The following is a 26,594-nucleotide window of genomic DNA, read 5'->3' as shown; positions in this document are numbered from 1 at the left end:
GCACCACTGCTGGTAGAACATCAGCTTAAGCCGCAGCCCCTGTCACACATGCCCCCGGACTGGCCTCCCCAGCTCACAATTTTGTTCATCTTCTTCTACTTCTACACCACTCCAGAAACTCCCCACTCCCTGCATCTCCACGTCGTGGGCCAGGGACTCAGCAGATACTGTCACCACCAAGGCTGTAATAACTGTATTAGTTTGAATGTTGTCCCAAAAAAGACAAGTCTGCATCCCAATCCCCAGTACCTATGAATGTGGCCTTATTTGGAAAAAGGGTCTTTACAGATGTAATTAAGTTAAGGATCTCCAATGAGACCATCCTGGATTATCTGGGTGGCCCTACCCCCAATGACAAGTGCCCTTGTAAGAGACACACAGGGAGAAGAGGAAATGGCCCTGTGAAGACAGAAGCAGAGATCAGAGTGATACAGCCACAAGCCAAGGAATGCCTGGAGACACCAGAAGAGGCAGGAAGGAGTCTCCCCGAGAGCCTTCAGAAGCAGCACAGCCCTGCAGACACTTTTTGGATTTCTAGGCTCCAGAACTGTGAGAGAACACATTTCTGTCGTTCTAAGCCATCAAATTCATGGTAATGTGTTACAGCAGCCCGTAATACAGTAAAGATGCAACCAAGGGAGAAGCACAGACTTTGGCACCAAATACATCTAGATTTAAGCCCCAGCTCTGCCTCTAACTGTATGACCTTGGGCAAGTTCTAACTTCTCCAAGCCTCAGTTTGCACCTCTGTGAACTGGGTATAATGATCCTACCTCCTGAGGATATGGGGAGTATCGAATGAGTTCATGCCTACCATGTCTCTAGCACACTGCTTGGCACACTCATATCACAGTGGCTTCTCTTCTTGTCCAGATGAGGAAAATAGGACCAGAATGATATCTGAGCTGCTCCCAGAGTCCCAGGCTCCTGATTCCTTTGCTGGCCCTTGGTAACCTGCCACCATTGCAGTGGGACACAGCCCTGTGCTGGAACTTCAGCATTTGAAGAGGCTCTGATCTGTAACACTAAATTCAAAACTCCCACTTCACAGATGGGGAAACTGAGGCCTAGAGAGGGAAAGACATAAGGTACAAGGTTACATAGAATACCGGCTCTCCTGACTTCTGGGAGGCCAAGTTCTTTGTACTTCTCCAAGCTGCTCTCCCAGGAGCGAGGTCTCAGATGAGGATTCAAGGTGGCTGAGGCCAAAGAGAAAGGGGGGCCCCTATCCAAGGCTTCAGAATTCCTGACGAGGCCCTGGGCTCTTAGCAGATGTCTGTGTTCTAGGTCCCATGTCCAGCGATTAACCAAGGTAGGGTAGGTCCATGGAGAGAACTGTCCCCAGCAGTACCATCCTCTTCACCACCATCTCCATCACAGCAGCTACACTGGCTCAGCAGTAGAATGATAAATGCCATTTACATTTAAATAGATTATCTCATTTAATCACTCCAACAACCCTGTGAAATTGCCACTATTCTCATCCTTCGGGTTTCCGGGAGGGAATTCCCGCCCGTTCTCAGGAATTATTTTTGCTTTTGCTTTCCCGTTACCAAATCCAGAGATATAAACGGTTTTCTGTTCTACACGATGAATCATTTCCATAAAGTGATGGCCGATACTACCAATCACCTGGGTTCAAGGAGCCAATTTTCCCGATTTCCCAACCAACTTTTCTCGGGATTCAGGAACGGGAAAGTGAAAAAATTCCCGAGAAGGGAGGGGGGATTCCCGCCCAGAAACCCTAGCGATAAATAGGAAATGTCTAACAGACACATTGTGAGTAGTACGTTTATTTCCCATTGTGGGTATTACTGGGTTTAAGGAGCCGATTTTCCCAATTTCCCAACTTTTCTTGGGATTAGGGAACGAGAAGGTGAAAAACTTCCTGAGAATGGGTGGGAATTCCCACCTGGAAACTCTACTCATCTTCATACAGAGGAGGAAAGTGAGCCTTGGAGAGTATACTGGGTTAACTAGGTGCCCCCGAAATTCATGTCTACCCAGAACCTCAGAATATGACCTTATTTGGAAATGGGGTCTTTGCAGATGTAATTCATTAAAATGAGGTCATACTAGATTAGAGTGGGCCATAAATTCAATGTGATTGGTGTGTTTATAAAAGGAAACCGAGAGACAGGGAACACAGCCTTGTTAAAACAGAGGTGAAAACTGGAGTGACAGAGCTGCAAGCCCAAGGGAGGCCACAGATTGCCGGTGAGCACTGGAAGCTCAGCAAAGAGGGATTCTTCCCTAGAGCCTTGAGAAGGCTCACAGCCCTGCTTGATTTCAGACTTCTGGTCTCCTGAACTGTGAAGAATATATTTCTGTTGCACCCACTACAGAGGGGTTAACCGTCTTGCCAGCTGTGGCCTAAAACACAAAAGCAATGTCTGTTAACATTGCTCCACTTCCCACTTCCCAGCTCTTCCAACAAAAGGCTTTTTTCATCAGGAATACAGAATGTTAGCACTAAAAGAAAAGATGACTAGTGAGAATATTTACTAAGCACTTACTAGGTGCCAGTTGCCCTGCTAAGTAAGTGCCACGTGTGTGTTGATTATCCCACTCAATCTGCACAGCCACCACGGGGCGGGGGGCAAACATTATCATCCCCATTTTACAGGAGAGGAATGTTGAGGCTCAGAAAGGTGAAATAACTCACCAAGAGTCAGGCAGCTAGGAGTGGCAGGGTCTGGGTTGGGCCTCGTGTCCCTCTGACTCCAGAACCCACCCTCCTGATCTCTACATCTTCTTCTCCCTGTATGTCAAGTTCAATCCCTTGTTTTATAAATGAGGAAACCCAGGCACACCTACAGTGGTGATCCCAAAGGCTTTGGCCACTTTGGGGAACAAACAGCTTAAATAAAGCAACTGCCAGCCAGCTGGGGTCTAGCTGGGGCTCCCTCTATTTGCAGACAAAGGTGGTTGCTCTTCTGATTGGCAAAACAAAGCCGACTGGGCCGCAAGGGCTTGCAAGCTATGTTCCTTCCCACCATTTAACAAGAGTAGTAGTTGGCCAGAAATTAATTAGCTGTCTCAGTTCTGGAAAAGCCTGAGGAAGGAAAATGTTTATATATACGGTATTATGAGACCCAGTGAGTGTGTCCCAGGAGATTAAGGGCTGGAGTATGGAAATACAGGGCGCCCGAGTTGAACATGAGTGGGGAGCCCAGCCAGGTCAGCAATAAACAGGGCAGACTCCTTGCTCAGTTGAGTTCAAGAACCAACTACAACGTGTTCATGGAAACAGGAAAGAGAAGCTCTTCTCCATCCCCTTGCTCTGCTTCTGTCTTAAGGATGGCTAGACCAGGGGATGCAACAGCCAGATACAACAGAGGCCCAAGAAAGCAGAGTTCCTCGAGTGTGGCTTGTCAATCCATGCGTCTCTGGAAATACGACATGTCCCTCCTACAAACACCTATGGACATGACATGCCGCCTGAGTGCCAGTCAGCTCCCTAAGATGGGGCTCCAGCTATGAACAAAGGATACTCCCCCCACCCCACATCTACGCAACTGGGGAGAGAGAGATGAGCAATCACGTGTTTCAAAATGTGTGTAGTCCCTGCTCTAACGGGGGCCACATAGAGCGCTGTGGGAACACAGGCAATGGGGATCAGAGATTAGGAAATCTTGGGAAAGATTTCCTAAGCTGAGAAGCAAGGGGTTACTCTAGAGAAAACAGAGGCCTGAGGTCCCTGCACATGCTATTTCCCTCTTATCTGGTAGTTGGGGGATTTTTATTATAGATCCCAACTCCACCGAGGGAATCTCATTAACAAAGTGCCAACTAGATATTTAAGAAATGCTTAGTGACGGCTGGCTCTTTAGGGCCAGAGACTGAAGGAAACAAGGTAGAAGATGAATGGGACACAGTGCCTGCCCTCCAGGAACAGCCACTATAAAAGGGAAGGCAAACACAGGAACAAACAATTACACTGCAGTTAGAAAAAACTGCTTCACAACCATTTATTTTAGTGTGCGCCTCCCCTCTTTCTATGTGACAGGCTCTGCACAAAGGCCCTTGATGTACATCATTGCATTTAATCCTCATCAGCACTATCACAGCATTTGGTAGACAAGGGGATGAGGCACAGAGAGGCAGGGAAATTTGCCCAAGGTCACACAGCCTAAAGGTTGTAGTTCCAGGACTCAAGCCTGTGTCTGTCTGACCCTGCGATGGTTAGTTTTATGTGCCAGCTTGGCTAGGCTGTAGTACCCAATTATTTAATCAAACACTAATCTAGATGTTGCTGTGAAGGTATCCTGGACCTGTGATTACCATCTACAATAAGTTGACTTTAAGGCGATTATCTTTGATAATGAAGATCGGCCTTAAGGACACAACAGGTTTCCCGGAGGAAAAAGAAATTTTGAGAACGGCAACATCATCTGTTGCCTGAGAGTTCCCAGCCTGTCAGCCCGCCCTACGCATTTCAGACCTGCCTAGCCAGACCCCACAGTCGCATAAGCCAATTCTTTGAAACATCTTACTGGTTCTTTTTCTCTGGTAGGACCCTGACTGATACAGACCCAAAAGCCCACGCTCTAGGCTAAGGGTGGTGCCAGGAGCCACACAGTCTCCTCACCTGGAAAAGGGCAATGACAACCACCAGCACGTTGGGTTGTTGAGAGGGTCCAATGTGATAAGAGGCAGTGGGATAAAATGGAGAGAGGGCAGGCTCTGCAGTCAAATACTAACGGTGGTGTCCTTGGGCAAAAGTCTTCCATCTCGGAGCCTCAGCTTCTTCATCTATAAAACAGGCACACTACATTCTTCCTGCCTTCTAGAAATGTTGTAGAGATTATGTGAGATTTTGCATGGAAGGCCTCCTATAAGAAGTCTTGTGATATTTCCAAAGCACATGCTCATTTTTGCCGTACTTGTAATTGAGGGGTTCCTGATTATTTTGAGTCCTTACCATGGCCAAGTAAAGGTTCCATTCCCACAATTCCATGTGACGATATTGCCCACAAAGTTTACCATTCATAATGAGCCTGTGTGGATGTTACAGTTTGACTGACCTATCCCCCACCCCCAAGACACACTCTTTGAGAACAGGCCCTGTGCAGGGCACTTCACACTCTGTCCTTTGACTCACACCCACCCTGGGAAGAGGTAGCAACACAAGGTCTGACAATTCATTTCGCGAACTTGAACTTGTTGCAACGATGTTGCTAATCTTGTTTGATATCAGAGGGATTATTCATTATGAATTTGTACTAATTGGACAAACAGTTAACCAAGTTCACTATTTGGAAGCGCTGAAAAGGCTGCGTGAAAAAGTTAGACGACCTCAACGTTTCACCAACAATTCATGGCTCTTGCATCACGACAATGCACCAGCTCACACAGCACTGTCTGTGAGGGAGTTTTTAGCCAGTAAACAAATAACTGTATTGGAACACCCTCCCTACTCACCTGATCTGGCCCCCAATGACTTCTTTCTTCACCCGAAGGTAAAGGAAATATTGAAAGGAAGACATTTGGATGACATTCAGGACATCAAGGGTAATACGACGACAACTCTGATGGCCATTCCAGAAAAAGAGTTCCAAAATTGCTTTGAAGGACGGACTAGGCGCTGGCGTCGGTGCATAGCTTCCCAAGGGGAGTATTTCGAAGGCAACCATAGTGATATTCAGCAATAAGGTACGTAGCACTTTTTCTAGGATGAGTTCGCGAACTTAACTATCTGACCTCGTACGTACCCATTTTGTTCACAGAAGAAAACTGTGACCCAAAGAGGAGAGGTGCTTGTCCAGGAGTGTAGAGAGGACAGAACCAGGATCCAAAGTCAGACGTTCCAAAAAGCCCATCTCTAGGCCTTTGACCGGGCTGTGTGTTACATATTACATCTCCCTCTGCCTGACACATGACAGAGTTTCACTTTTATTTATTAATAATTTATTATTTTAATAACTTAACAAATCAGTCTACCCTGCTCCACGGCCTCTCCCAATCCCTGGCTGTATGGAAAAGTCATTTCTCCACAATTGGAATCAGAAGGTATCATGAGTTCAACCTTCTTCACAGACATCGCTTCATGGACACTTCGCATGTGTGGGCTCTGGGAGTCAAGGGCCCCTCAACTCCAAGGCTGACCGCCATTTACTAACTGTGGCCCTTGGCAAGTGAATTATCATCTCTGAGCCTCAGTGTTCTCATCTGCCAAATGGAGAGAAATGTGGTACCAACCTCACAAAGTTGGGAGAATTAAATGAGATAATCCATGAGACACTCGGCACAGAGCTGGCCACCTTGTCAGCACTCAGGATAGGTCAGGGGTTCTAATTTTGGTGTGAAGCTCCATGGAGCCAATATGCCATGTTTTGCTGTTGAGCCCTCTCTTATCTGGGATGACAAGGCCTGAGCGGTGGAGGGAGTGTCTTGTGGCCACCTGCCCCTCCCAGCAGGACAGTCCTCTGGCCACGTGGAGGGCTCCAATCCCTCCCCCCAAGGAAGAATGGAAAATCACTAGATTCGGGGCCTTTCCTAGCACTTCAGGAGGATGAGTTTTTGTAACGGAAGAAAACAGATGATCTCTATCTGTCCTGCAGGGGCATCTGGGCTGAACACGAGAAGCAGTTTTTCTCCCTTGGCTTAATCCCTGTCCCTGGTACCCAAAAGCTAGGCAACCAGCCAAAAGGCATCATTATCACCAACAACTTCTTGGCCGGGGCCAGCCCCTTACTAACGCCATACATCATCGCCCTTAAGCTTCGACGGCACTGTTCGCTCGTCCTCCCAGCACCAGGCCTCTGCGGAGTTGCCCTCTCCTCCCCTGCCTCCCATACACACCTGCAGCCCCACCAGGCTCTCTCCCCATGCCTGTTTTAGTTGACTTCATTGCCTATAGCCTTGGCCTCACATCTATTTATTTACTGACTACCATTCCCCATGAAAATGTCAGCTCCATGTGGGCAGGGACAGTGTCTTGCACGCCCTGCCCCTAGAACTGTGCCTGGTACTTAGGAGGGGCTGCTGAACGTGTGTTTACCACAATCCTGTGATGTAGGTATTTTTCTATCATCCTCATTTCACAGATGAGAAAACAGGCTCAGCGAGGTGAGCCCGATGGTAAGAGCCAGCAAGAAGCAGACCCGCATTTGAACCTGAATCCCTCTGCCTCACCAGCTACTGGCCCTACCCCAGGGAACTTGGAGTTCTTTGGGGCCTGTTAGGTGTTGTCAGTGGCCCCCAGGCTGGACTAGCTTGTATAGGAACCCACTTCTCATGCTCCCAGGTGCTACTATTTCCAGCCACCCTTGACCCAGCATGGAAAGAGGATGCAAGAAGAAGGGGCAAGGGGTTGGAAAAGGCAGGTTCCAGTCCTGACTTGGCCACTAACTCCAAAGACACAGACCCTCTCCACACCTTGTTTTCCTAATTTGTAAATTAGAGGGGCTGAACTTGACATACAAAGTGGCAGAAGACAAGACAATCGTTAAGAGTGTGGGCTCTGAGATCAGAATGGCCTGATTTCAACCCAATTCTGGGACTCTGGGCATGTTACATCACTTCTCTGAGCCTCACCTTTCCTCATCTATAAAATGGGGGCAACAGCATATGGGTATGTGAGGATTAAACGGGATACTCATATATACACATCTCTAAGCAGAGTACCTGGCACAAAATAAGTGTTCAAGAAAGAGAATCATCATCTATGATTCAAAATTTTATGCCTTTTACTTCTGCAGGGAGGGGCGCAAGGCTGTTTCCACCTTTCTCTCTCTGTGTTGTGTTGATTCACTGGGGCTTTTTGACCTTACAGGACTTTGAAGTCTGAGTTCTTTCCACTCATCAAGAAAGACTCGGAAAGCTACAAAAGACAAGATTCTTTCCGCACACACCCACCCCGGCCAGAGACAAAGCTGCTGATTTCTGCAGCTGCACTGGGAGCTATAAATCAACGAGCACAATCCAGATGCCCCATCCCACCCTATATCCCCCCGGCTGGTAATGAGGCCTGTATGATGGTAAATTGCTCCTTTAAGCCAGGCTTTCTTCTCCACCCCGCGATTCTGCCTCTTCCTGGCCATGTTATGATATTCTGGGTAGCCAATTGGATTTAAAGGTCCCAGGACTCTGAGCTTAATGAAATCATGCCTTGCTCCAGCACAGCCCCCTTCCTCTCAAAGGCCAAGCATCATCTTCCAGGAAGGGGAAAAGGGGAATCTGAGATCACAACATCTGAGAAGCATTCTCCGAATCTCAGCCATGATGAGAGGAGCCTGAAATTATGTTTGTCTTATCTTTTCTCCACCCAAGTCTGCCGTGCCAAACCTCCACCGCGTGGTTGTCCAGTGTCCTCCTGTATACCATCAGTGATGGCAGGCTGCCTACATTACACAGCAGCCCATATCTTCTTGGAGAGCTTTAACAATTGGACAATTGCTTATAGAAATGACATGAGATGTGCACAGACATAAGTGCTCAAGCATGTTCACAGATGCATTATTTAGATTGGCATAATGTTGGAAATAACATAAGCCCCCCCAAACAGAACACATTCATACACTGCAGCCATTAAAACATCACGTTTTCAAAGAATGTTTGATAACACGTGAACATAGTCATGACATAATGTTAAGCAAAAAGGCAGCTTATAAAATATTAGATATAATGTGATCATTATTTTAATATAGTGTGATCCTGGTGTCATTGAAATACAGGGAGGGAGGCGAGGGACAAAAAAAAAGAGGTGGAAAGGAAATACACCAAAATGACAAAGCTTTTCTCTGAAATAACTACTGTGCTATCTTTATAGTAAAAGAATATTTCTAATATTGAGTTGATAAAGTTTCCCTGTAGTATCTCCCCAATAATTCTAGTTCCTATGGGGCTCCATAAATGTCAATCGAATGAATGAGAAGCAAGTCTCACTCCTCTTCTAAATAGACATAATAATAGAAAATGTTTATTGAATACTTTATGAAATGCCTCATGGTTCTGTGCTGAAGTCCTTCACGTCATGCCTCATGAACTTCTCATAACCACCCTATTTGGGTCTACTGCTACTCCCATTTCACAGATGAGAAAACTGAGGCTCAGAGAAGATGTGTATATACTGCCCAAGCTCACTCTCTTAGTAAATGGCACAGCTGGGATGTGATCCCAGGCCAGTCTGACTCCAGTGTCCAGGCTCTCCACTGCTGTTACCCCACGCAGAAGTCTCAGAGCTTTACAGACGGCAATCTGCCCTGTTCCTCCCCTCTCTAGCCAGACATCCCCAGCTCTCACCCCCATTCCTCATATGTCTCATGGACAGCAGTGGCAGATTGGAAGTGGAGTGGTTTTGGAGAAGATCTGGGTTTGTGTCTGTCTGGCTGTGAGAGGCACCTGCTCCCTCATCTATAAATGAGAATCTACAGCCGCCACTGCAGGGCCGTTGTGCGGCTTGGAGAAGCCTCTGGCACATGGCAGAAGCTCAGGAGAGGCTCTTCGTGCCCTATGTGACTCCTCTGGCCCTAACCCATAGCACCTGAGTCACACACACTCCTTAGGGAATGAACCCAAGGCCTGGGAAGGGTTGGCTGTGGGGGAAGGCCAGGAGGCACAGCAGGACCGAAAGCACTTCGTTTTGAAAGGGGACAACTGAAGCCAGATGACCCATCCGAGGTCACACAGCTCTCCTCCATCACCCTGGGCTGGCCTCTCTGGTTTCCCCACATCGACGCCCTCCCCATCCCATCCATCTCACCTGCCCACACCAAACTCTTCCTCTTGGACACCATGCTGGACGGATTACTCCAAAGTCCTTTTCCCCTGGCCTGTGACCCAAAGCTGCTTCGTTCCCAGCATGGCCACCTTACCGTGGGACCTGAGAACCTGCCCAGCCTCAGCTCCCACCGCCCAGACTTGGAACAGAAGCCCCAACACAACCTCTGGCCTTCGCACAGCCCAGCCAGGCTGTCTTCTTCCTTAATCGTCCCTTTCCTCTCCCCACCAGAATGACTCCCTCCAATTACCTGGGGCTGGTTCATGGAGTTCCTCTAACATTTGCGTCTCACTGGCAATTTTGGAAGGCACAGACTATAGTTGGTGGATTCATCATTGGCTCCAAAGCTCAGCGCACAGCAGGCAATGTGACAACCATGATGAGGACGCCTGCTTGCCAGGCCTTTCCTGCTTTTGTCCCTACAGCCTCTCCATCTTCATAGCCACCCCAGCCCTGGCACTTTCAGCTCAGCCACGCCCCCTGTAGCTCTGATCATCCACTGAACCTTTCTTTGCTCATACTGTTCCCTCTGCCTGGAATGCTCTGCCCCACCTCTCCTTGTAGCCAACTGCTGCTCCCCTTCACAAGGAAGCATAGGCATCACATCCTCTGGCGGGGTCAGGTGACCCCCACCCCCACCCCCCATGACAGGACTCCCATGGCTCTGGGAAGCCACATTTGTCCCTGGAGCTGTAACCAACCAGAGGGTCCTGAGAGGCGTGGCTGTGTTAGGAGCCAAAGACCGTGCTGAGGCTTAAGCTGAAAGTCTGGGCAGTGGGAGCTGAGGCTGGGTGGCGCGGGCAGGGGTCAGCATCAGCAAATGTCTGTTGAATGAGTAAATGTGCAGAGGATGCAGGAAGCAGGAAAAAGTCCAAGGTGGAAAATGCAGACAATCTGGCCTCACAGCCACCACCTCTGCTCGCCTGGAGCAGCTGCAGGGGTGCTGGTTAATCATAGCGTCTTGCCCATACTGAGGGCCTACTATGTGCCAGGTGCTGCGCTACGGCCTTTTGCACGCATGTCTCATTCATCTTCCCAATAATCTACAAGGATTACCCCAATTCTACAAATGCAGAAATAAGGCTCAGGGAAGTTAGGCTCTTTGCCCAGAATGCAGTTGAGCTGGGTTTGAGACCCGGCACTACCTGAACCCCAACTGTGACCTTTACCACTGCACTGTGTCACCTCACAGGGACCTCTCCTGGCCTAGGGTCCCTGGGTCTATGAACCCCAACCCGGGCCACAAGAGAGGGGAGGGAGACAAAAGGCAAGGGGCTCATGCTGGGCCTCCAAAATCAACACGGACTCAGAGCTCCCAATCCTGCAAAGCTGACACTTGAACACCTACTCCAGCAACTCCTGGCACCTCAGCAGTAGACAGAGGGGACAACCAGAACCCGCATTCACCTGTCCATGCTGCCTGGCCCAGCCCCCACCCCGCTCTGTGCTACTGTCACCTGGGATGGGAAGGAAAATGATGCTTTACTAACATCATCTCACCTGATCTTTAGGACAGAGGTGCCTATGAGGCAGGTACCACCTTTTACAAATGAAGAAACTAGGTGCAGAGTGGCCATCCAACTTGCTAAAGATCTTAGTAGGTAGCAGAGCCAGCATTTGATACAAGAAGAGAAGTCAGAAGAGACATGGCTATGAGGAAGAGATCAAGGGGCAGAGAAGCCCACAGCCTGAAAGAGTCAAGAAGGGCAGGGGACTGGGTGAGGGTGGAGTGGGGGTAGTGAGAGATACGCAGGGTGCATACCTGCTGAAACCAGCATGGGGAGAGGTGGAGGCGGGGAGACAGGGCAGGCTGTGGAACAGGCAAGAGGCCAAGTTGAAAGCACTGACTCTATTCCCCTACCTGGATTCTGGGACAGGCAAATCAGGAAATTCTGGGCCATATAAAGGAAAGATGGGCTCACCTATCAGAGATGAGGGCTCCTGCTAAACTCTTCACACTCCACCCTACCCAGAGGGCTACCAACGGGAATTCTGAGATGCCAGCCCTGCTCAGGGCACTGACTCCACCCAGAAACAGTGGTTCCAGCATCTGCTCTGAGGACCCACAGAGTCACCACGCCAACCAAACTCACACCACAGAATTAGGGAGTGATGCTCTGTGTGAGGACCAGATGTCCCAAAACATCCTGCTCACACTTCACACAAGCCTCAGCAACCACAGGCTATTTGCTAAGAGCACAATTCCCTGAGGCCCCGCTCATGCATCCAGAAGGATAAGTGGGCCTCTCAGGTGGGCCCATGAAGTGGGGAGAGGCCCAGGGTGTGTGGAGGAAGGAATGGAGAGTGCATCGTGATGTGGCATTCTGAGATCCCTGTGTACTTGTTTTTCAACCTCTCGTCCATGTCAGTCTTCCCCTCAGGGGCTCTGCCCTCAGCTTTTTTTGAAAATGTTCATAGAATTGCTATTCCCTTTTATTAAAAAAGGTTTTATTTATTTTAAGTGTGTTTTTCTAGGACCCATTAGCTCCAAGTCAAGTTGTTTCAATCTAGTTGTAGAGGGTGCAGCTCACAGTGGCCCATGCGGGGATCGAACTGGCAACCTTGTTGTTAAGAGCACCCTGCTCTAACCAACTGAGCTAACCGGCCGCCTCTTCCATCAGCTTTTTTTTAGTTACCCCCTCCTCATCCTCCAGCTCCTCAGAGGCCTTCTCTGAACTCCCTGCCCAGGTGAGACCCTCCCCACATCGGGGGCTCCCAAAGCCCCCATATACTCGTCCACAGCCCTCAGCACAGCTATAAATTTAAGCTTGTTGGATGACTAGCCAATGAATGTCTGTTTCTCCCACCAGACCCTAAGCTCCATGAGGACAGGGGCGTTGTATTTTTTTTCCTCACCATTTCTTCATCTCAGCATCTAACACAGTGCATCCACAGAATTTCCTTAAATGAGTTAATTCATTCCTTCCCACATAGAACCTCCCTGTCCTCAAAGGGCTTGAAAGGCTCAGATGCAACACATTATCTCATTTAATCCTCACCACAACCCAGGATGCACTTGTTATTTGCACTTTAAAGGCAAAGAAATGAGTGTCAGAGGGGAAGTCACAAGCCCAAATACACAGCAAGCAAGTGGCTTTGAACACAGGCTTTGAACTTAGATATGTCTGGCTTCAGAGCCCCACTCTGCCACTATACCACCATGCTTTCCTGTCCCAGGGGTCCTCTAGGACCTTTGCAAACCTTCCCCTGACCCCCAAACTGCCTATGCTCAAGACTGGCAGGCAGAATTCATTCATTCATTCATTCATTCATTCAACCAATCAACTGACTCACTTATTGGTTGTGCCACACCCTGCACGGGATGACAGAGAGCCAGATAGAGCAAAAGTTTTTCTCTGTCCTGGGCTCCCCTCTCCTCAGTGCTCTTGGCACTTTGCCAGCAGAAGCTGAGCCCCAGGCAGCCACCCTGTCCGTAGTCTTCCTCTCCTCCTTCATTCTCTGAGGAGTCTAGGACCAGAGGACGAATAGGATTCTGCCCCATCCTTCCATACAATTCTCTGTCCCCTATCCCAGGCAGCTCTGGAAAAGGTTTTGGACTTAGAGTCACAAGACCAGGGTTCTAGCTCTGGGTCTAGTCTAGCTGTTGGACCTTAGAACAAGAACCTAAGAATCTGCCCCTCTCTGAACCCCAGATCCTCATTTGTAAAATGGGGTGATAATGATGAGGCTTCTAATGCCTACCCCACAGGATGGTAGGTGAGGACTAGATCACTCAGACACAGAGATACAGTTATCACTTAGATGGTTGGCCCGGGAAATGTCTTAGCAACATGGGGACCTATGGGTGGTCATTACGCTGCTGTCAGAATACCTTTGACAATGTGATTTGGGGAAGGTTGGTTGGGAGCACCCCTAGCATGTTGAGCCAGGGACCTTCCCTGAGTGGAGCCTCAGAAGTGAGAGGCTCTCCCCTGGCTCAACGGTAGTGGGGGAGCTGTGCTCATCAGCCCCCCAGCCAGAGGCCCTGGGAAGAGGCTGGAAGTGGAATTGAACACACTGATGGTCAGCTTTCCCCAGACTAGAGTAGCTAGGGCTCCCCTAGAGGGCATATGAGTATGTACCAGGAACCTGGAACTCGCAGAACTGTAGCCACTCTCAGGCCCATCTTGAGACAAGCGCCTCCCTTACTCTCCCTTCTTTAATAGGCCCTGGATTCTGAAGGATCTAGAAAATTCCTCTTCTTTATCACACAGACAGCTTCCATTTATTGGGTCCAGCTGCACTATATATGCTCTCTCATCAACACCTCACAAAAACCCTGTAGAAGAAGGTCCTGTTATTACCCCCATTCTGTAGAAGAAGAAAGTGAGGCTCAAAGAGGCTAAGTGACTTACCCAAGTCATAGAGCCAGTTGGTGGCAGAGCTGGGATTAATACATACACAGGTTGGCCTGATTCTACAGCCTGTACAATCTCTGAAGGCAAAGTAAGGAGAATCACCAACAAAAATGCAAAACGAAGATCAATCCTGCCTGTGCTTGGGGGAATGTTCCCACTGTAGCTGGTGATGAGTCATTGAAAACACAGGAAATTCTTGTGGCCTCCACTCTTCCTGGGGGAGCAAAGATCCCTCAGAGATCTCTACGCCAAAGCCCCCTCAACACCCACGCACCCTCATCCAGTACCGCACTCCAGTGCACTATGCTCTGCCCTGCAGCAACCCATACTCTGGAATTCGTATCTCTCAGTCGAGATTAGGTTGCTATCCTTCAGACAGGGAAACTGAGGCAGGTGGGAGGTGGGGCTGGGGGAATGGTTGCCCTGACTCTGATGAGCGTCAGTAACTGGGCTGAGACCACATTCATGTCTCCAACCTGGATCCACAACCTGCCCTGCCTGGTGGCACCACTGCCCAGAGGTTTAGGGCTGTGCCCTCGACCAACCAGCATGGAGGACCCATTTCCAACTAATGGTAAATACCAGGGCCTCTTTGTTATCATAAGGATAGGAGTTTCCTTTCAATCCCTTTGCCCATGTCTGAACTGGTAGAACTGGGTCCGGGGGCTGCTTCTGGGGTAAGCTGGCGATGTTTTATATTCTGTGAAGATCCACAGATACTAAGAAGAGAGCTTCACTTCCTGAGGTGAAAGCACCAACTCCAGCCAAAAACAAACCACTGCTGCCTTTGACAAAAAAAAAAAAAAAAAAAAAAAAAAAAGGAAAAAAAAGACTGTTAGGAGAGGAGGAGAAAATGGGAAGGGCACTTGTGAGGAAGACGTGAGGCCTTTCTAAACAAGGTCCAGAGCTCCTGACCAGATGGCAACGGTCCAGGTGCAGAGAACTGACTGGCTGACCCACAGCTGCTGCCCACTGTACCAGGAACTATGGGCTCTCTATTGCGAACACACATAGGTGCACAGACACAAGTGTCCAAGGCCACTCTGGATGCTCTGGGGTTTCCGGGGTTCACAAGAAACAACAGTCATACTGTCACATTCTCATTCGGAGAGAAATCACAAGCTGACAGTGTGGGACAAGCACACATCAACACAGGGACATCAACAGATGATCACCAAATGTGATTTGGTAAGTGCTCCCACAGCATGGTACAAATTCTCTCTCTCTCTCTCTCTCTCTCTCTCTCTCTCTCTCTCTCTCCTGTGCCCCCACCTGCATAGACAGCCCACACACAGCTGTCTCCCCGCAGGCCCAGGGCACCTTGGGCATCTCTGCCCACTCCAGCAAGGTTTCAGAGATCCAAACATACAATGCATTTGTACTGTCACAAACAGAACCACCCACCCACAAACTGTGACAGACGCAAACTGTTGCCAAACTGTCCCACACAGCCTGATGCAGAAGCAGGGGGATGCAACAGTTGATCAAATGTTATTTAGTTACACACACACACACACAGATACAAATTCCGGTGTCTTCCTCTCAATGGAAGAGGTCTCCCCGCTGGGCCCCATGCGCCCCCTGCAGGAAATATAGAGGCCCTGGGAGTCAAGGGTCCGAGGTCAGGGTCCCAAGTCCACAGTGCCCACCTTCACCCCAGGCCCAGACCCACGGCGCCAGCCCACAGCGGACTCACCGGACGATGCCAAACATGACGAGCATGTTGCCCAGCAGCCCCACAGCGCACACAGCCGAATAGAGCGTGGTGATGGCGATGGCCAGAGCGAGGGACGAGGCGCTGCGGGCACCTGGCGGCCCCGACGCATTGGCGCTCGCGCTGGGGAAGGCGCTGGGGAAGGCGTCCGAAGTGGTAGCGAGGAGTGGGGGCTGCAGCTCGGCGTCGGTGGAGGGGGCCGGCTCCATGGCGGCCGGGGAGCCGGAGCCGTATCCTTCCCCACCGTGCGCCCTGGGCGCAGAGACTTGGGATGATGGGCGCACCAAGGGTCGAAGCCGCCGCCTGGAAGACGCTGGCTGCAGCGCCCGGACCGCTCGGCTGCCTCCGCGCCTCTTTCGCCCACCTCGCCGCCCGCACCGGCCCTGTCCTGGCGCCCGCCCGCCCGCTCTCAGCGCCCGGAGCGCTCTGAGCCTGGAACCTCTGCGGGCTCCTCGGACGCACCCGCCGCGCGCACCACGTGGCCCGGAGGCGGCCGCTAGTCTACGCTGGGGACCAGGGGCGGGCTCTGCACCACCGGCTTGGTGCTGGGCCAAGGAGGCTTCCCACTCCCTCCCTAGAGATGCCTCAAGAGCTCGGGTGTACCCCACCCAGCCGGACTCACCCCCCCCACACCCCTTTGCTGCTTTGGAGTCAAAAGGACCAGGATGTGAATCCCACCTCCTGTCCCTGCATTCAAGAGCAGTGACCTTGAGCAAATCACTTAACCTCTCTCAACTTGATTACCCTCATCTGTGAAATGAGGATAATCACACCACCTCCCTCAGAGGGTTGTTGGGGTGATTAGCTCAGATGATGTGAGTGAAGAACTTAGCTCAGTGCCGGGCACAGAGGAAGTGCTCCATAAATAACCATTATTATCCATGGGTTTTTGCACCCCATTCATTCACTCAACAGATTTTTTGGGGGTGCTGAGTATAAGAGCCAGGTACTATTGGGGATTCACTAGATGCAGCTCCTACTTCCTGGGGCTTATAGCCCAGTGGAGGAGAGAGACACCAATTCTAAAATTACACTAATGAAGATACAGTTACAAATTGAGGAAATGAAGGAAGCGAGGCTTTCCTGCGGCAAAGGCTACAAAACCCAGAGGTCATGACGGCTTCGCTGAGGAAATGACATTGAAAGTGAGACGTGAAGTTTGGAGATGAACTAACTTAGGGAAGAAACCAAAGGAACCACAGGTCCATATGTGCAAAGACACTGTGGTCAAAGGGACTAAAAGGAGGCCAGGAAGAGAAGGCAGGGAGCCAGCGTTCGGAGAAGGGTGGGCAGGGTCTCAAAGACCACCCTAAAGATCACTGTGGCTGCTGTAGGAGCAGATGGGAGGGGAGAACTTCCCACACTCTTTCCCTAACCTGACCAGCCCAGATCTAGTAGAGCCATCCTCCTTCTTGGGGCTCCTGTCCTCCCCGGAACATTCGCTCTGCAGCCATTACTCTGTTCCAGGCACTGTGATAAGTGCCTTATCCATGCATCAACATTTTGGAGTAGATTCTATTATTAGTGTCCCCATTTTACAGATGAGAAGACTAGGCTAGACACTGAATTATCCCATATGGCAATTATTTCTATCTGAGAAATTGTTTCCTCTTTTGGGAACCAGGCCTGATTGATCCCTGCACCCAGTGGACAGCTGGGGTCAGAGTGGGTGCTCAGGAAATACTAGTTGGATGAATAAAGGTCCCAACGGGGAATGGAATGGGACCACATTGGGGTTCCCGAGCTCTAGGCTCTGGGACAATGCTCTTGGCCCTAAAGTGTCTGGGCAAGAACCCCCTCACTCATATCACTCTCTGGCTTGAGTCATCCATCTACATGCAAGCCTCTTACCTTTTCCCAGAAAGAACAAAAGCAGAATTCCCAAGTTCAGCCTCCTCTCCATTCTCTTTGCCCCTCCCAGCTGCTGTCCAAGCTTCTCTACCAGCTACAGTAGACTCCTCACCCCAAGGCTTTTCCACTCAACCATCTAAGGACTCTTCAGGCAGATGATTTTTGCTCTGTGGTCACATTTGCTGCTAAAACTCTCCCCGTCCCAAAGGGCCTGGTACTCAGAGACTTTTCTGGTGCCAGAGGAAAGAAATTAGGGCAGGAAAAGAAAAGGGCTACTTTATTGGAGTTCTGGCCCCCTCCCTACCCCTCCAACAAGCCAAATTCTTTTTCCTACATCAGGACATTTGCACACTCTATTTATTCCACTTGGAAGTCTCAGCTACTTCCCAGGCTAAGTGCTATTTATCCTTCACGTTTCAGCTTAAATATCACTTCACTAACTGTCCCCTCCCGCCTCCTATCAAATAAACAAGGTCCTCGTGTTATTTGTTCTTGTAGCATCATATACTTCCTCTTTACAGAATTTCCCCCGTATTTATTTATGTAGTCGTTGGGGTTTTGTGCATCCCCTTTACAATAGGTCTTGTGCACTCATGTACCCCCACCTTAGTACAGCCCCTGGTGCTCGATGAGTGATAGAATGGGGAGTTCAGTTCCAACGTGGGTGAGATCCCATTCGGCGAGGGAGTCAGAGCAGACATAGCTTATTAGAGGACCTAGGAATTCTTCTAAGCAATGGAAACCCTTTGCACAAATTCAGCAATCACATCTTACTTGGACCTGAAATACTAGATGCCAGTTCCAGGCCAGCCCTTGGCTTTTGGCCGTCACCAAGCAAGTCTACTCTCACTCCTTGGAGTTGCCTTTGGGGCCCTCCCAGTCTGGTCCCAACCAGGGTTTATTGCTGCCGTCTTCTGACTCCATCCACTCTCCACACCTCATTCTCACTCTCAAGCCACACTGGGCTGAAGAGTATGTTTTTAAATTGTATTCCACAAGGTTTTTTGAGTCCCTCCTGGAGACAGAACTGCTATGGTGGAAAACCATAGCTATGGTGGAGGCAAAAGACAGAAAAAGGATTCCCTTCACTTCTCTGAGACTTAGTTTCCTCATCTATAAGGATTGAGTGAGGATCTGGTGAAATAACAGATTCTCTGCCAACTGACAAAGGCTGCCTGAGCAGATGTTATTAAACCATAAGGATGAGTAAGACCATTGCTCTCTTAGAGGAGCTCACAGTCAAGATGCTGGAAAGATACGTAACTGACCCAATACATGAGCAAAATACCATAATTGCTAAGAAACCGTGCAGGCAGTTATGGACTGCCCCTTTTAAGAGTTTGCTTGCCGTCTGCTCTCTCATGTGAGGACACAGCAAGAAATCAGCAGGCTACAATCCCGAAGAGGGCCTTCCCCAGGACCTGACCACCCCGCACCCTGATCTTGGACTTCCAGCCTCCAGAACTATAAGACATACGTTTCTGTTGTTTATAAGCCACCCGGGTCATGGAACTTTGTTACAGCAGCGCAAACTGACTAGCACACAAGCCAAGTGCACGTGAATGGCCTCCATTGAGGACATCGGAAGGACGGTGGAAACTTGAAAGGCATCTAAAAGGGTTTCCCCAATGGCCTCCCAAAGTGAGTACTTTGAAGAGGTCAGTTCTTACTTGGATGCGAGCATTCTCGTCTATTCATCTTTAAAAGGCAGCCTCGTTTCTGTGGTCACAACTCATAAATGATCTTGTTGGCTGCCATTTGTCGAGCACTTGCTATGTGCCAGGCACTGGGCCAAGTGCTTTGTGGATGATCTTCTTCAATCCTCAGCAGCCCCAGAGGTGTGAGGTCCTACTATCGTTGCTCCATTTTACAGAGGTTCGGTTACCTGCCCAAACCACAACCAGGATGCCAAACCCGATCTGTGGGGCGCCAAAGGCCAGTCTCATGATGACCACATTACATTGCCTCTCAGAGCAGAAACTAGAATGTCGCCTCCATAAAACACAAGAACCCATCGCTCCTCCCTCTGCCTGGCAGAGTTTTCCCTCAAGTCGGTCCCTGCTCTTGGTGGAGGACAGATTAGACACAGCCCCCCACGCACCTGGGGTAAGGAACGGTTCTACTCTGCTGGGTCTTGTCTCCATCCTTGACTTCAGGGGAACAAAACAAAAACATAAATGCACAGGAAATCCTGAGCCAACCGGAGCATCAGAAGATGTCAGCAGTGGAGAAACAGAAATCACAGAAGGAGTCGGAGCAGAAAGAAACTCCCTGGGGAAGCTATTAACAATTCAGTACGTGGGAATGTGGCTTCCACCTGCCAAAGAGACAGATCAGCTTGATGGAAAATACAGCAACTCCTCATCCTCCAAGGGAGCAGAAAGGTCCCCTGGGTTGCCTTTCAGTCTGGCTCCATCTGCAAATCCCAGGATGGGGAGGACCTTAGCAATAACCATAAAATAATAACCACTTGCATTTGCAAAGTACTTTTGACTTTTCGAAGCACTCTGATGACTTCATCTTACATTGACATCATTCGGATATATGGGGAGGTCAAGTTTCATTATCTTTATTTTATAGCTAGGAAGACAGGCAGCTGGAGAGCCTGGGTGAGAGCCCCAAGGATACACAGCAAATCGGGGAAAGAAATAAGGTTGATACCAGCCATCTAGTTGCTCAAGTCAGAAACCTGAAAGTCATTCTTGCCTCCCCTCTTTTTCCCCCAATCCCTCACCTCCAACCAATCACCAAGTTGTGTCCATTCTTCCCAGACAACCCTTAAATCCTGCCATTGTTATTTATTCTTACTACTGTCTTCCAGTCAGACGCACCACCATTTCTTGCTAAAACTCCTGAAATAGCCCTGAAATGATCTCCCTGCACCAGGCTTGCTGCCTTCAAGCAGTAACATGGCTGCAGGAATCTGCACACTTTCACCTTCCTCAGCCTCACCAGCCTCTTGTTGTACCGTCTTTCCCTTCGCATGTTATGTTCCAGCCAAAATAAACTGTTTGTGGGTCTCCAAATAACCTGCTTCTCTCCCCTCCAGGTTAATCTAGTTGGTTAAGAGGGAAGCTTTGGTCTCAGACTGGTTGGATTTGAAATCCCAGCTCAACCACTTACTGGTCACATGACTTCTTCTGCAAGTTTCATAAGATGGGGACAACAACAGTACCGCTTTATAGCACCTGGCACATAGGCCGTGTTCAATATACGCTAGTGATTGCTGTGATGATGGTTCCTCTGTCCGGAACATGCTCCTGCTAGCTCCCCTTCCCCTTCGTCACCTAACCCACTCCTATGCGCCCGCCCGTCTCATCTCAGCTGAGATAGCGCTTCCTTCCCTGCTCCCCCAGATCAGTTTACATGACACCATTATCTGTCTGTTCCCTTAGGGTATGTCCCCCTCCTGGAAGCACAGCCAGGTCCTGCATTCCTAGGAAACCATCCCATCCCGATGTTGCTTGGGAGACCTAAGTCTGTCAGGAAGAAGGGGGAATGGAGTTGAAGAGGTAGGGTAGCCAGGGCAGGAGAGAAGGGAGGCCAGAGGAGGTTGTAGTTTCCTTGAGTAAAGACTGAGCCTGGAAATTTTCTGCAACAAGTTCAAGGTCAAGGGAGCAGAGATAGTCTTCCACTTTCAAATGGACCCCTGGGGCTTGACAAGCGCAACTTGGAGGTGGCCCTGATGGATCAAATGCGAAAGATCTTTGCCCCATGTTTCCTGGATCATGCAAATCTCAGGGAGACTAGATCACCCACCCCGGCCCCACCCTCTGGTGACTGACACTAGATTTTCCCGTTACCCTGGCGGGTGGGGCCAGAGGCAGAGTTCATATTATTTATTTTTAAATTGTTTTTGCACTTAAGTGTTGTGAAGGAAATGCATACACCTGTTAGAGGAACAATCATGAGGCCCCGACCAGTCATCAACTAACGACAGATGAGAATCACCCTCTTCAGAAAACAGAGAGGCAACTTGGAGAAAATGGAGCTGCAAAGCCTTGTGCCCGGGTTAGCCCCCATCCAGACACTGTCACCCATCTGTCCAAAAACCATGTCTTTGTTTTATTCCCTGAAACTGTCCCCTGATCAGGGGTAGGAGTATTTGGGGGAAGGGAGCCCCTTCTTTGCCTCAGGAGATGAGCTGACCTAAATAAATCATGGTAATTTGTGGTAAATTGTAAAATAGTCACAATTCTTCATTACTCTGCATCGATGCCCTTTGCAAGTGACTTTGCAGCTTTTCCCACCAAACTGTGGAGTCTCTTTCCCCACCCCTTATACCTGGGCTGGTCTTGTGACTTGTTTTGCCCAAAAGAATGGGATGTCAGTTCAGAATCCAGGCCTCAAGAGGCCTTGCATTCTTCCATGTAATCTCTTGGCACCCTATCGCTGCCATGGAAACATGCTTAGGCTAGCCTGCTGGATGAGAGACCCAGTCACTCATCACCCCAGTTGACAACCAGGCAACACCAGACACATGTGTAAGTAAAGCCATTCTAAACCAGGCAACCCCCAGCTGACCCAACAGCTGACCACAGGCACACGAATAAGCCCAGCCAGGATCAGCCAGACCTGGCTCAGATCACAGAACTACTCAGCTACCCATAGATAGCGGATGGATAATAAATGGATGTTGTTTCAAGCCACTAGGTTTGGGGATGATTTGTTAAGCAGGAGCCATGATAATACACACTTTCCTACACCAGTGATTGGTCTAGGGGTGCATATGTAACCAATGAGATGTAAAGAGAAATCTGCCGACAGGCTTTTTTTCGGGATAAAAAGCAAAGCCCCATCAGAAGAAAACAAACGAAACCCCCTGGAATGCTGATGTGATGCCTGGAGCTGTAGCAGCCATCTGCAATCATGAAGCAATAAGCATGAGGATGGAAAACCAATATGATGGTGTTTTCTGTGGAAAGACAGAACAATCCCGACACTTTGGTGATGTTGTCGGGCTCTTAGTACACCAGCTCTGGATTGCCTGTTTCAAGGACTCTTGTTCGAGCTACTCCTTAATGGTTTGCCACGTTGTCTTGTTACTTGCAGCTTAAAGCATTCCTAAAGGATGTGTCAGTGTGTAGGTAACATCCCAAGAAGAATGACAAAGAAATAAACGGACATAGTTCACTGGCATGAATACATCTTTGTTTTGAGACTGAGCGGTGGAATTCTGTGATTCAAGAGTATGGACTCTGAGCTTGAAAGCTGATTCTGCCATATGCTAGTTATGTGACTTTGAATAACTTGATTAACTTCTCTAAGCCTCAATTTCCTTACCTATTAAGAGGAAATGATGACAGTACCTATTTTATGGGCTTGTGAAGGAGATAAATGAGGTGATGCAAATACAGAGCTTGTCGCCGTGCCTGACGCACTGGAAACATTCAATAAGCTTTTGTCTTATTGAAGCTCTTGTCTTCAATAAGCTGGTACTATTGTTGCAATAACCGTGTTTATATCAACCTTCCTTCCTCGATCTTGCAAGGCAAAGTGATCCAGATTTAGATAGATCCATCCTGGGATTTAGCCTGTGTTGGGTACATGTTCTGAATAGTGTGCTGGGTTCTGCCTGGAGTTAATTCACAAGTGTCAAATTGTAGGCTTTGTTTGTTCAGAGTGGAGGGTGACTAGAAAGGACTTGAAAGATGAATGAGCAGCAGCAGGGAAGGTATAGTGTCAGGGAGCAGAGTGTGGGATAGGCTCAGAGTTCCCCAGTCCAGTGCCAGCTAGATCTGCATGAATAGAGGCCTACGTGTCACAGGCAGAAAGCCAGGGGACTCTGAGGCATGAGCCCCAGCCGCCCAGGTAATCAAGTGTGACCCAGTGGGGAGAAGGGCCTTCTTCAGACGTCTACTCCAAGAACAGCGCACAGGGCCTCCCCTGCCGGCCTCCTCAGATGCAGTAAGCAAACAACACGACGGTCGAAGTGAACTTGCTGTCTCCTGCTTTCTGTCAAGCTGTCATTTTCCTTAGACAAAAGTCACTTCTTCCCTTTCCTTTCCCTACTTTTCTTCTCGGCTCATTTCTTTCAGTTTCCCACCCCATCCCAAACGTCTTCCTTACCTCCTCCATCTTTGGAGGGAGGTAAGGGATTCCACCGGAAACCCTAAATGCCACCCACTTCCTTCTCTCCTCCTTTATTCTCAGTAATTACTCTGAGGAGCATAGCAGCTGCCCATCTCTCTTCTCCACACTCTGATGCTCAGGGTATTAGAAATTGCTTTCAGTTGACCTGGTCAGATGGGTACAGTCTCCTTCTTCCAAGGTATCCTTCTCCACCTACCCATCTCCGTTCCCCAGCCTGTCCCCATGAAGCCTGGGCAGGCCCCTGAACCAGAGATGGACGTTGTGGAGCCACACTGAGTGTCGGCAGCCCCAGCCCTCAAGGAAATGTCTTGCCCCAGGGGCATCTCTGCCTCTTCCACAAAGGGCCCTCTGGCTCAGGGTGCTGGTCTCCTGGCTGGGCCTCAGGGCATTCTGGTAGTGAGGCAGGGTGGTGTGGAGAAAGAAATACAGCTTTAGGAGTCCCGGGAAAGCATTCTGTCACCAGATGCACAGAACTGCTGACCTGGAAAAAAGCTTAGGCAACATCTCCTTTCGTTTAAAGAAAGATGCCGAAGTCCAGAGTGGTAAAGGGACTTATAGCAAGTCAGTAGCAGAATCAAGATGAGAACTTGTGAAATGTGAAGTGCTAGGATGGGGGAGGGATGTAATTTAGATTGGAGCCTAGTGCTGGTGCCGAAGAGACACCTGAATGGTTAGAGGAGCCAGCCACATGGGGACTGGGGGAAGAACATTCTGGGCAGAGGGAACAATGCATAGAGTATAACAAGCTTGATGTGTTAGAAGAACAGAAATTAAAAAGACAACATTTGTATTACAGTCTTTCTGGCAGGCATATGCTAGGCTGTGGGTATACAAAGATAAATGGACATGGTCCTTTTCCCTCAAGAGTTCATTATTGGGAGCATTTTAGATCTTGTTCCCGGCATCTGTTGTCAGTTTGTCTCAAATAAATTCCTAGGAAATTCTCAAGAAAAAAAAGAGGGGGCTGGCCCGATGGCTCAGGCGGTTGGCGCTCCGTGCTCCTAACTCCGAAGGCTGCTGGTTCGATTCCCACAGGGGCCAGTGGGCTCTCAACCACAAGGAGTCTTGTGAATCTTGTAACAATGCACTTTCCCCCACATTGACCTTGGGCAACTGCACCTCTTCACTTGCCGTGCACTTTGAGAAGCACTTGTATGTATGTGATTTGATTTAATCCTTCACATACCTCTTCCAGGGAAGACGTGTCATGATGCCCAGTTTACAGATGAAGAATCCAGGACTCGGAACGGTTCATGAGTTTGCCCAACGTCATGCAGGGGCTGGATTGGAACCCAGGTCTCTGACTCCAGAGACCCTCCTGGCCAAGGCATAAAACCTCTTTGTCAAACGCAAAGCACCTTGGGCCTCAAGTTTCCTCACCTGTGAACTGGAGAAATTGGGCTCCGTGACCACGAGACCCACCTGCGAGGCACTGAAAGGAATTTCGAGGAGAGGCAGGCTGTTTGCTAGTTGCCTGCATTAGTGGGAGAATTTCTCTGTTTTCCCCATTTGCTTCAAAACAGCTCGCCCCCAGGTTTACACTGAGAGGAGCCTGGGGAAGGTACCATGGTAACCACAGCAGCTCCAGGAGCCAAATTTGCCTGATTTGGCCAGACTGGCAAACCGAGTGACCTGAGGCCTGCTGTCCCCAAGGGGGTCAGGGCAGAGCCAGGTCTGACCCGGAGGACTAGAATCAGAGCACAGGGGGTCTAGGGAAGGGGTTGAACAGCCTGTGCTCTGCCCCTGAGATCCTGCCCCCCAACCCACCACCACCAGCAGTGGCAAAGAGAGCATAAGTTTGCAGCCTGAAAATAAGACGCTGTGGTCATCTGTGTGACAAATTTGGGGAACTTGGGCAAATCATTTAATTTCTCTGAGCCTCAAGAGCTTTTTTCTTACCTAGCACATAGAATATATACAAAATAAATAGCAGCTGCTATTATTATTACTAATATCTAAATTCTGAAGAATTGGATGCCCACCAGATAATGAACCTGTGTAAGTTCATACACTGCGGCACCACACAAGTGCAAGACAGTACTCCCCAAAAGAGTAGTCACGCTCCCCTGGCCATGTAGAACCCCTTATTACACATAATAACTGAACCCGGCATTGTCCATATAAAAGACACATGTTTGGGGAGAAGTACAAAGATGAATTATAAATGAATCTTTATAGTCTGGAAGGTGACATAGAAGATAAGCAAAGGAAGCAGTGTGTTATGAAGGAGGGTCAGATGGAGTTGTTGCGAGTTGAGAGGCAGAGGCCATAGACTGAATTGAGGAAGGCTTTCCCGGGGAGGCAGCCAAGTGGTCAGGTCACATCCTTCCAGTACGACTGTTGCACACGTGACTACGGACACCTCTGTGAAGCCATGCGGCTCCTGGGTTACGTTGTTTACAGACATTGTCTCTGTCAATTAGGACTCTGGTCGCAAGTAACAGAACCCCCAGCAGCTAACGTAAGTAAGGGAGATTTACTGTAAGGAAACAGGCGTGTTTGAGAATCCACGGTCAGGGATGTAGACTGGCTTTGGGGAGGGTCTGGGGCCACGAATAGAATCCTGGGGACTCACTCTCTGTTTCTCATTTCTCCTCCATTCTTCTCTCTCTACAAATTGGACTCTTCTGCTCCAGCCACAGTGATGGGTTTAACCACCCGCAGCCACTAAATTCTCAGGTTTAACATTCAGCCTGGCACACGGCAGAGAGGGTGACCAACCATCCTGGTTTGCCTGGGACTCTCCTAGTTTTACCACAGATACCTCTCAGTCTTGGGAAAATTGGGAAGGTCGATCACCCTAACAAAAGTGGCTCAAGACATGTTTATTGAGTTAATAAATGTTCTAGTGACA

At 49.3% G+C, this 26,594-nt stretch overlaps 1 protein-coding gene across 1 annotated transcript in view; it reads right to left on the bottom strand.

The window, feature by feature from the left end:
- Positions 1-16,237, bottom strand: part of OPRD1 (opioid receptor delta 1) — a 37,287-nt gene extending 21,050 nt beyond the window's left edge. The window contains exon 1 of the mRNA XM_033115868.1: positions 15,779-16,237. Within this exon, the coding sequence (XP_032971759.1) occupies positions 15,779-16,005 (227 nt within the window). The 5' untranslated portion in view covers positions 16,006-16,237. The remainder of the gene's footprint in view (positions 1-15,778) is intronic.
- Between the last annotated feature and the right edge of the window lie 10,357 nt (positions 16,238-26,594).

Source organism: Rhinolophus ferrumequinum, chromosome 9 (assembly GCF_004115265.2).
Source record: "Rhinolophus ferrumequinum isolate MPI-CBG mRhiFer1 chromosome 9, mRhiFer1_v1.p, whole genome shotgun sequence".
Lineage (NCBI taxonomy): Eukaryota > Metazoa > Chordata > Mammalia > Chiroptera > Rhinolophidae > Rhinolophus > Rhinolophus ferrumequinum.
Note: the sequence above shows the minus strand (reverse complement) of the source record. Positions and strands in the feature narration are given on the sequence as shown.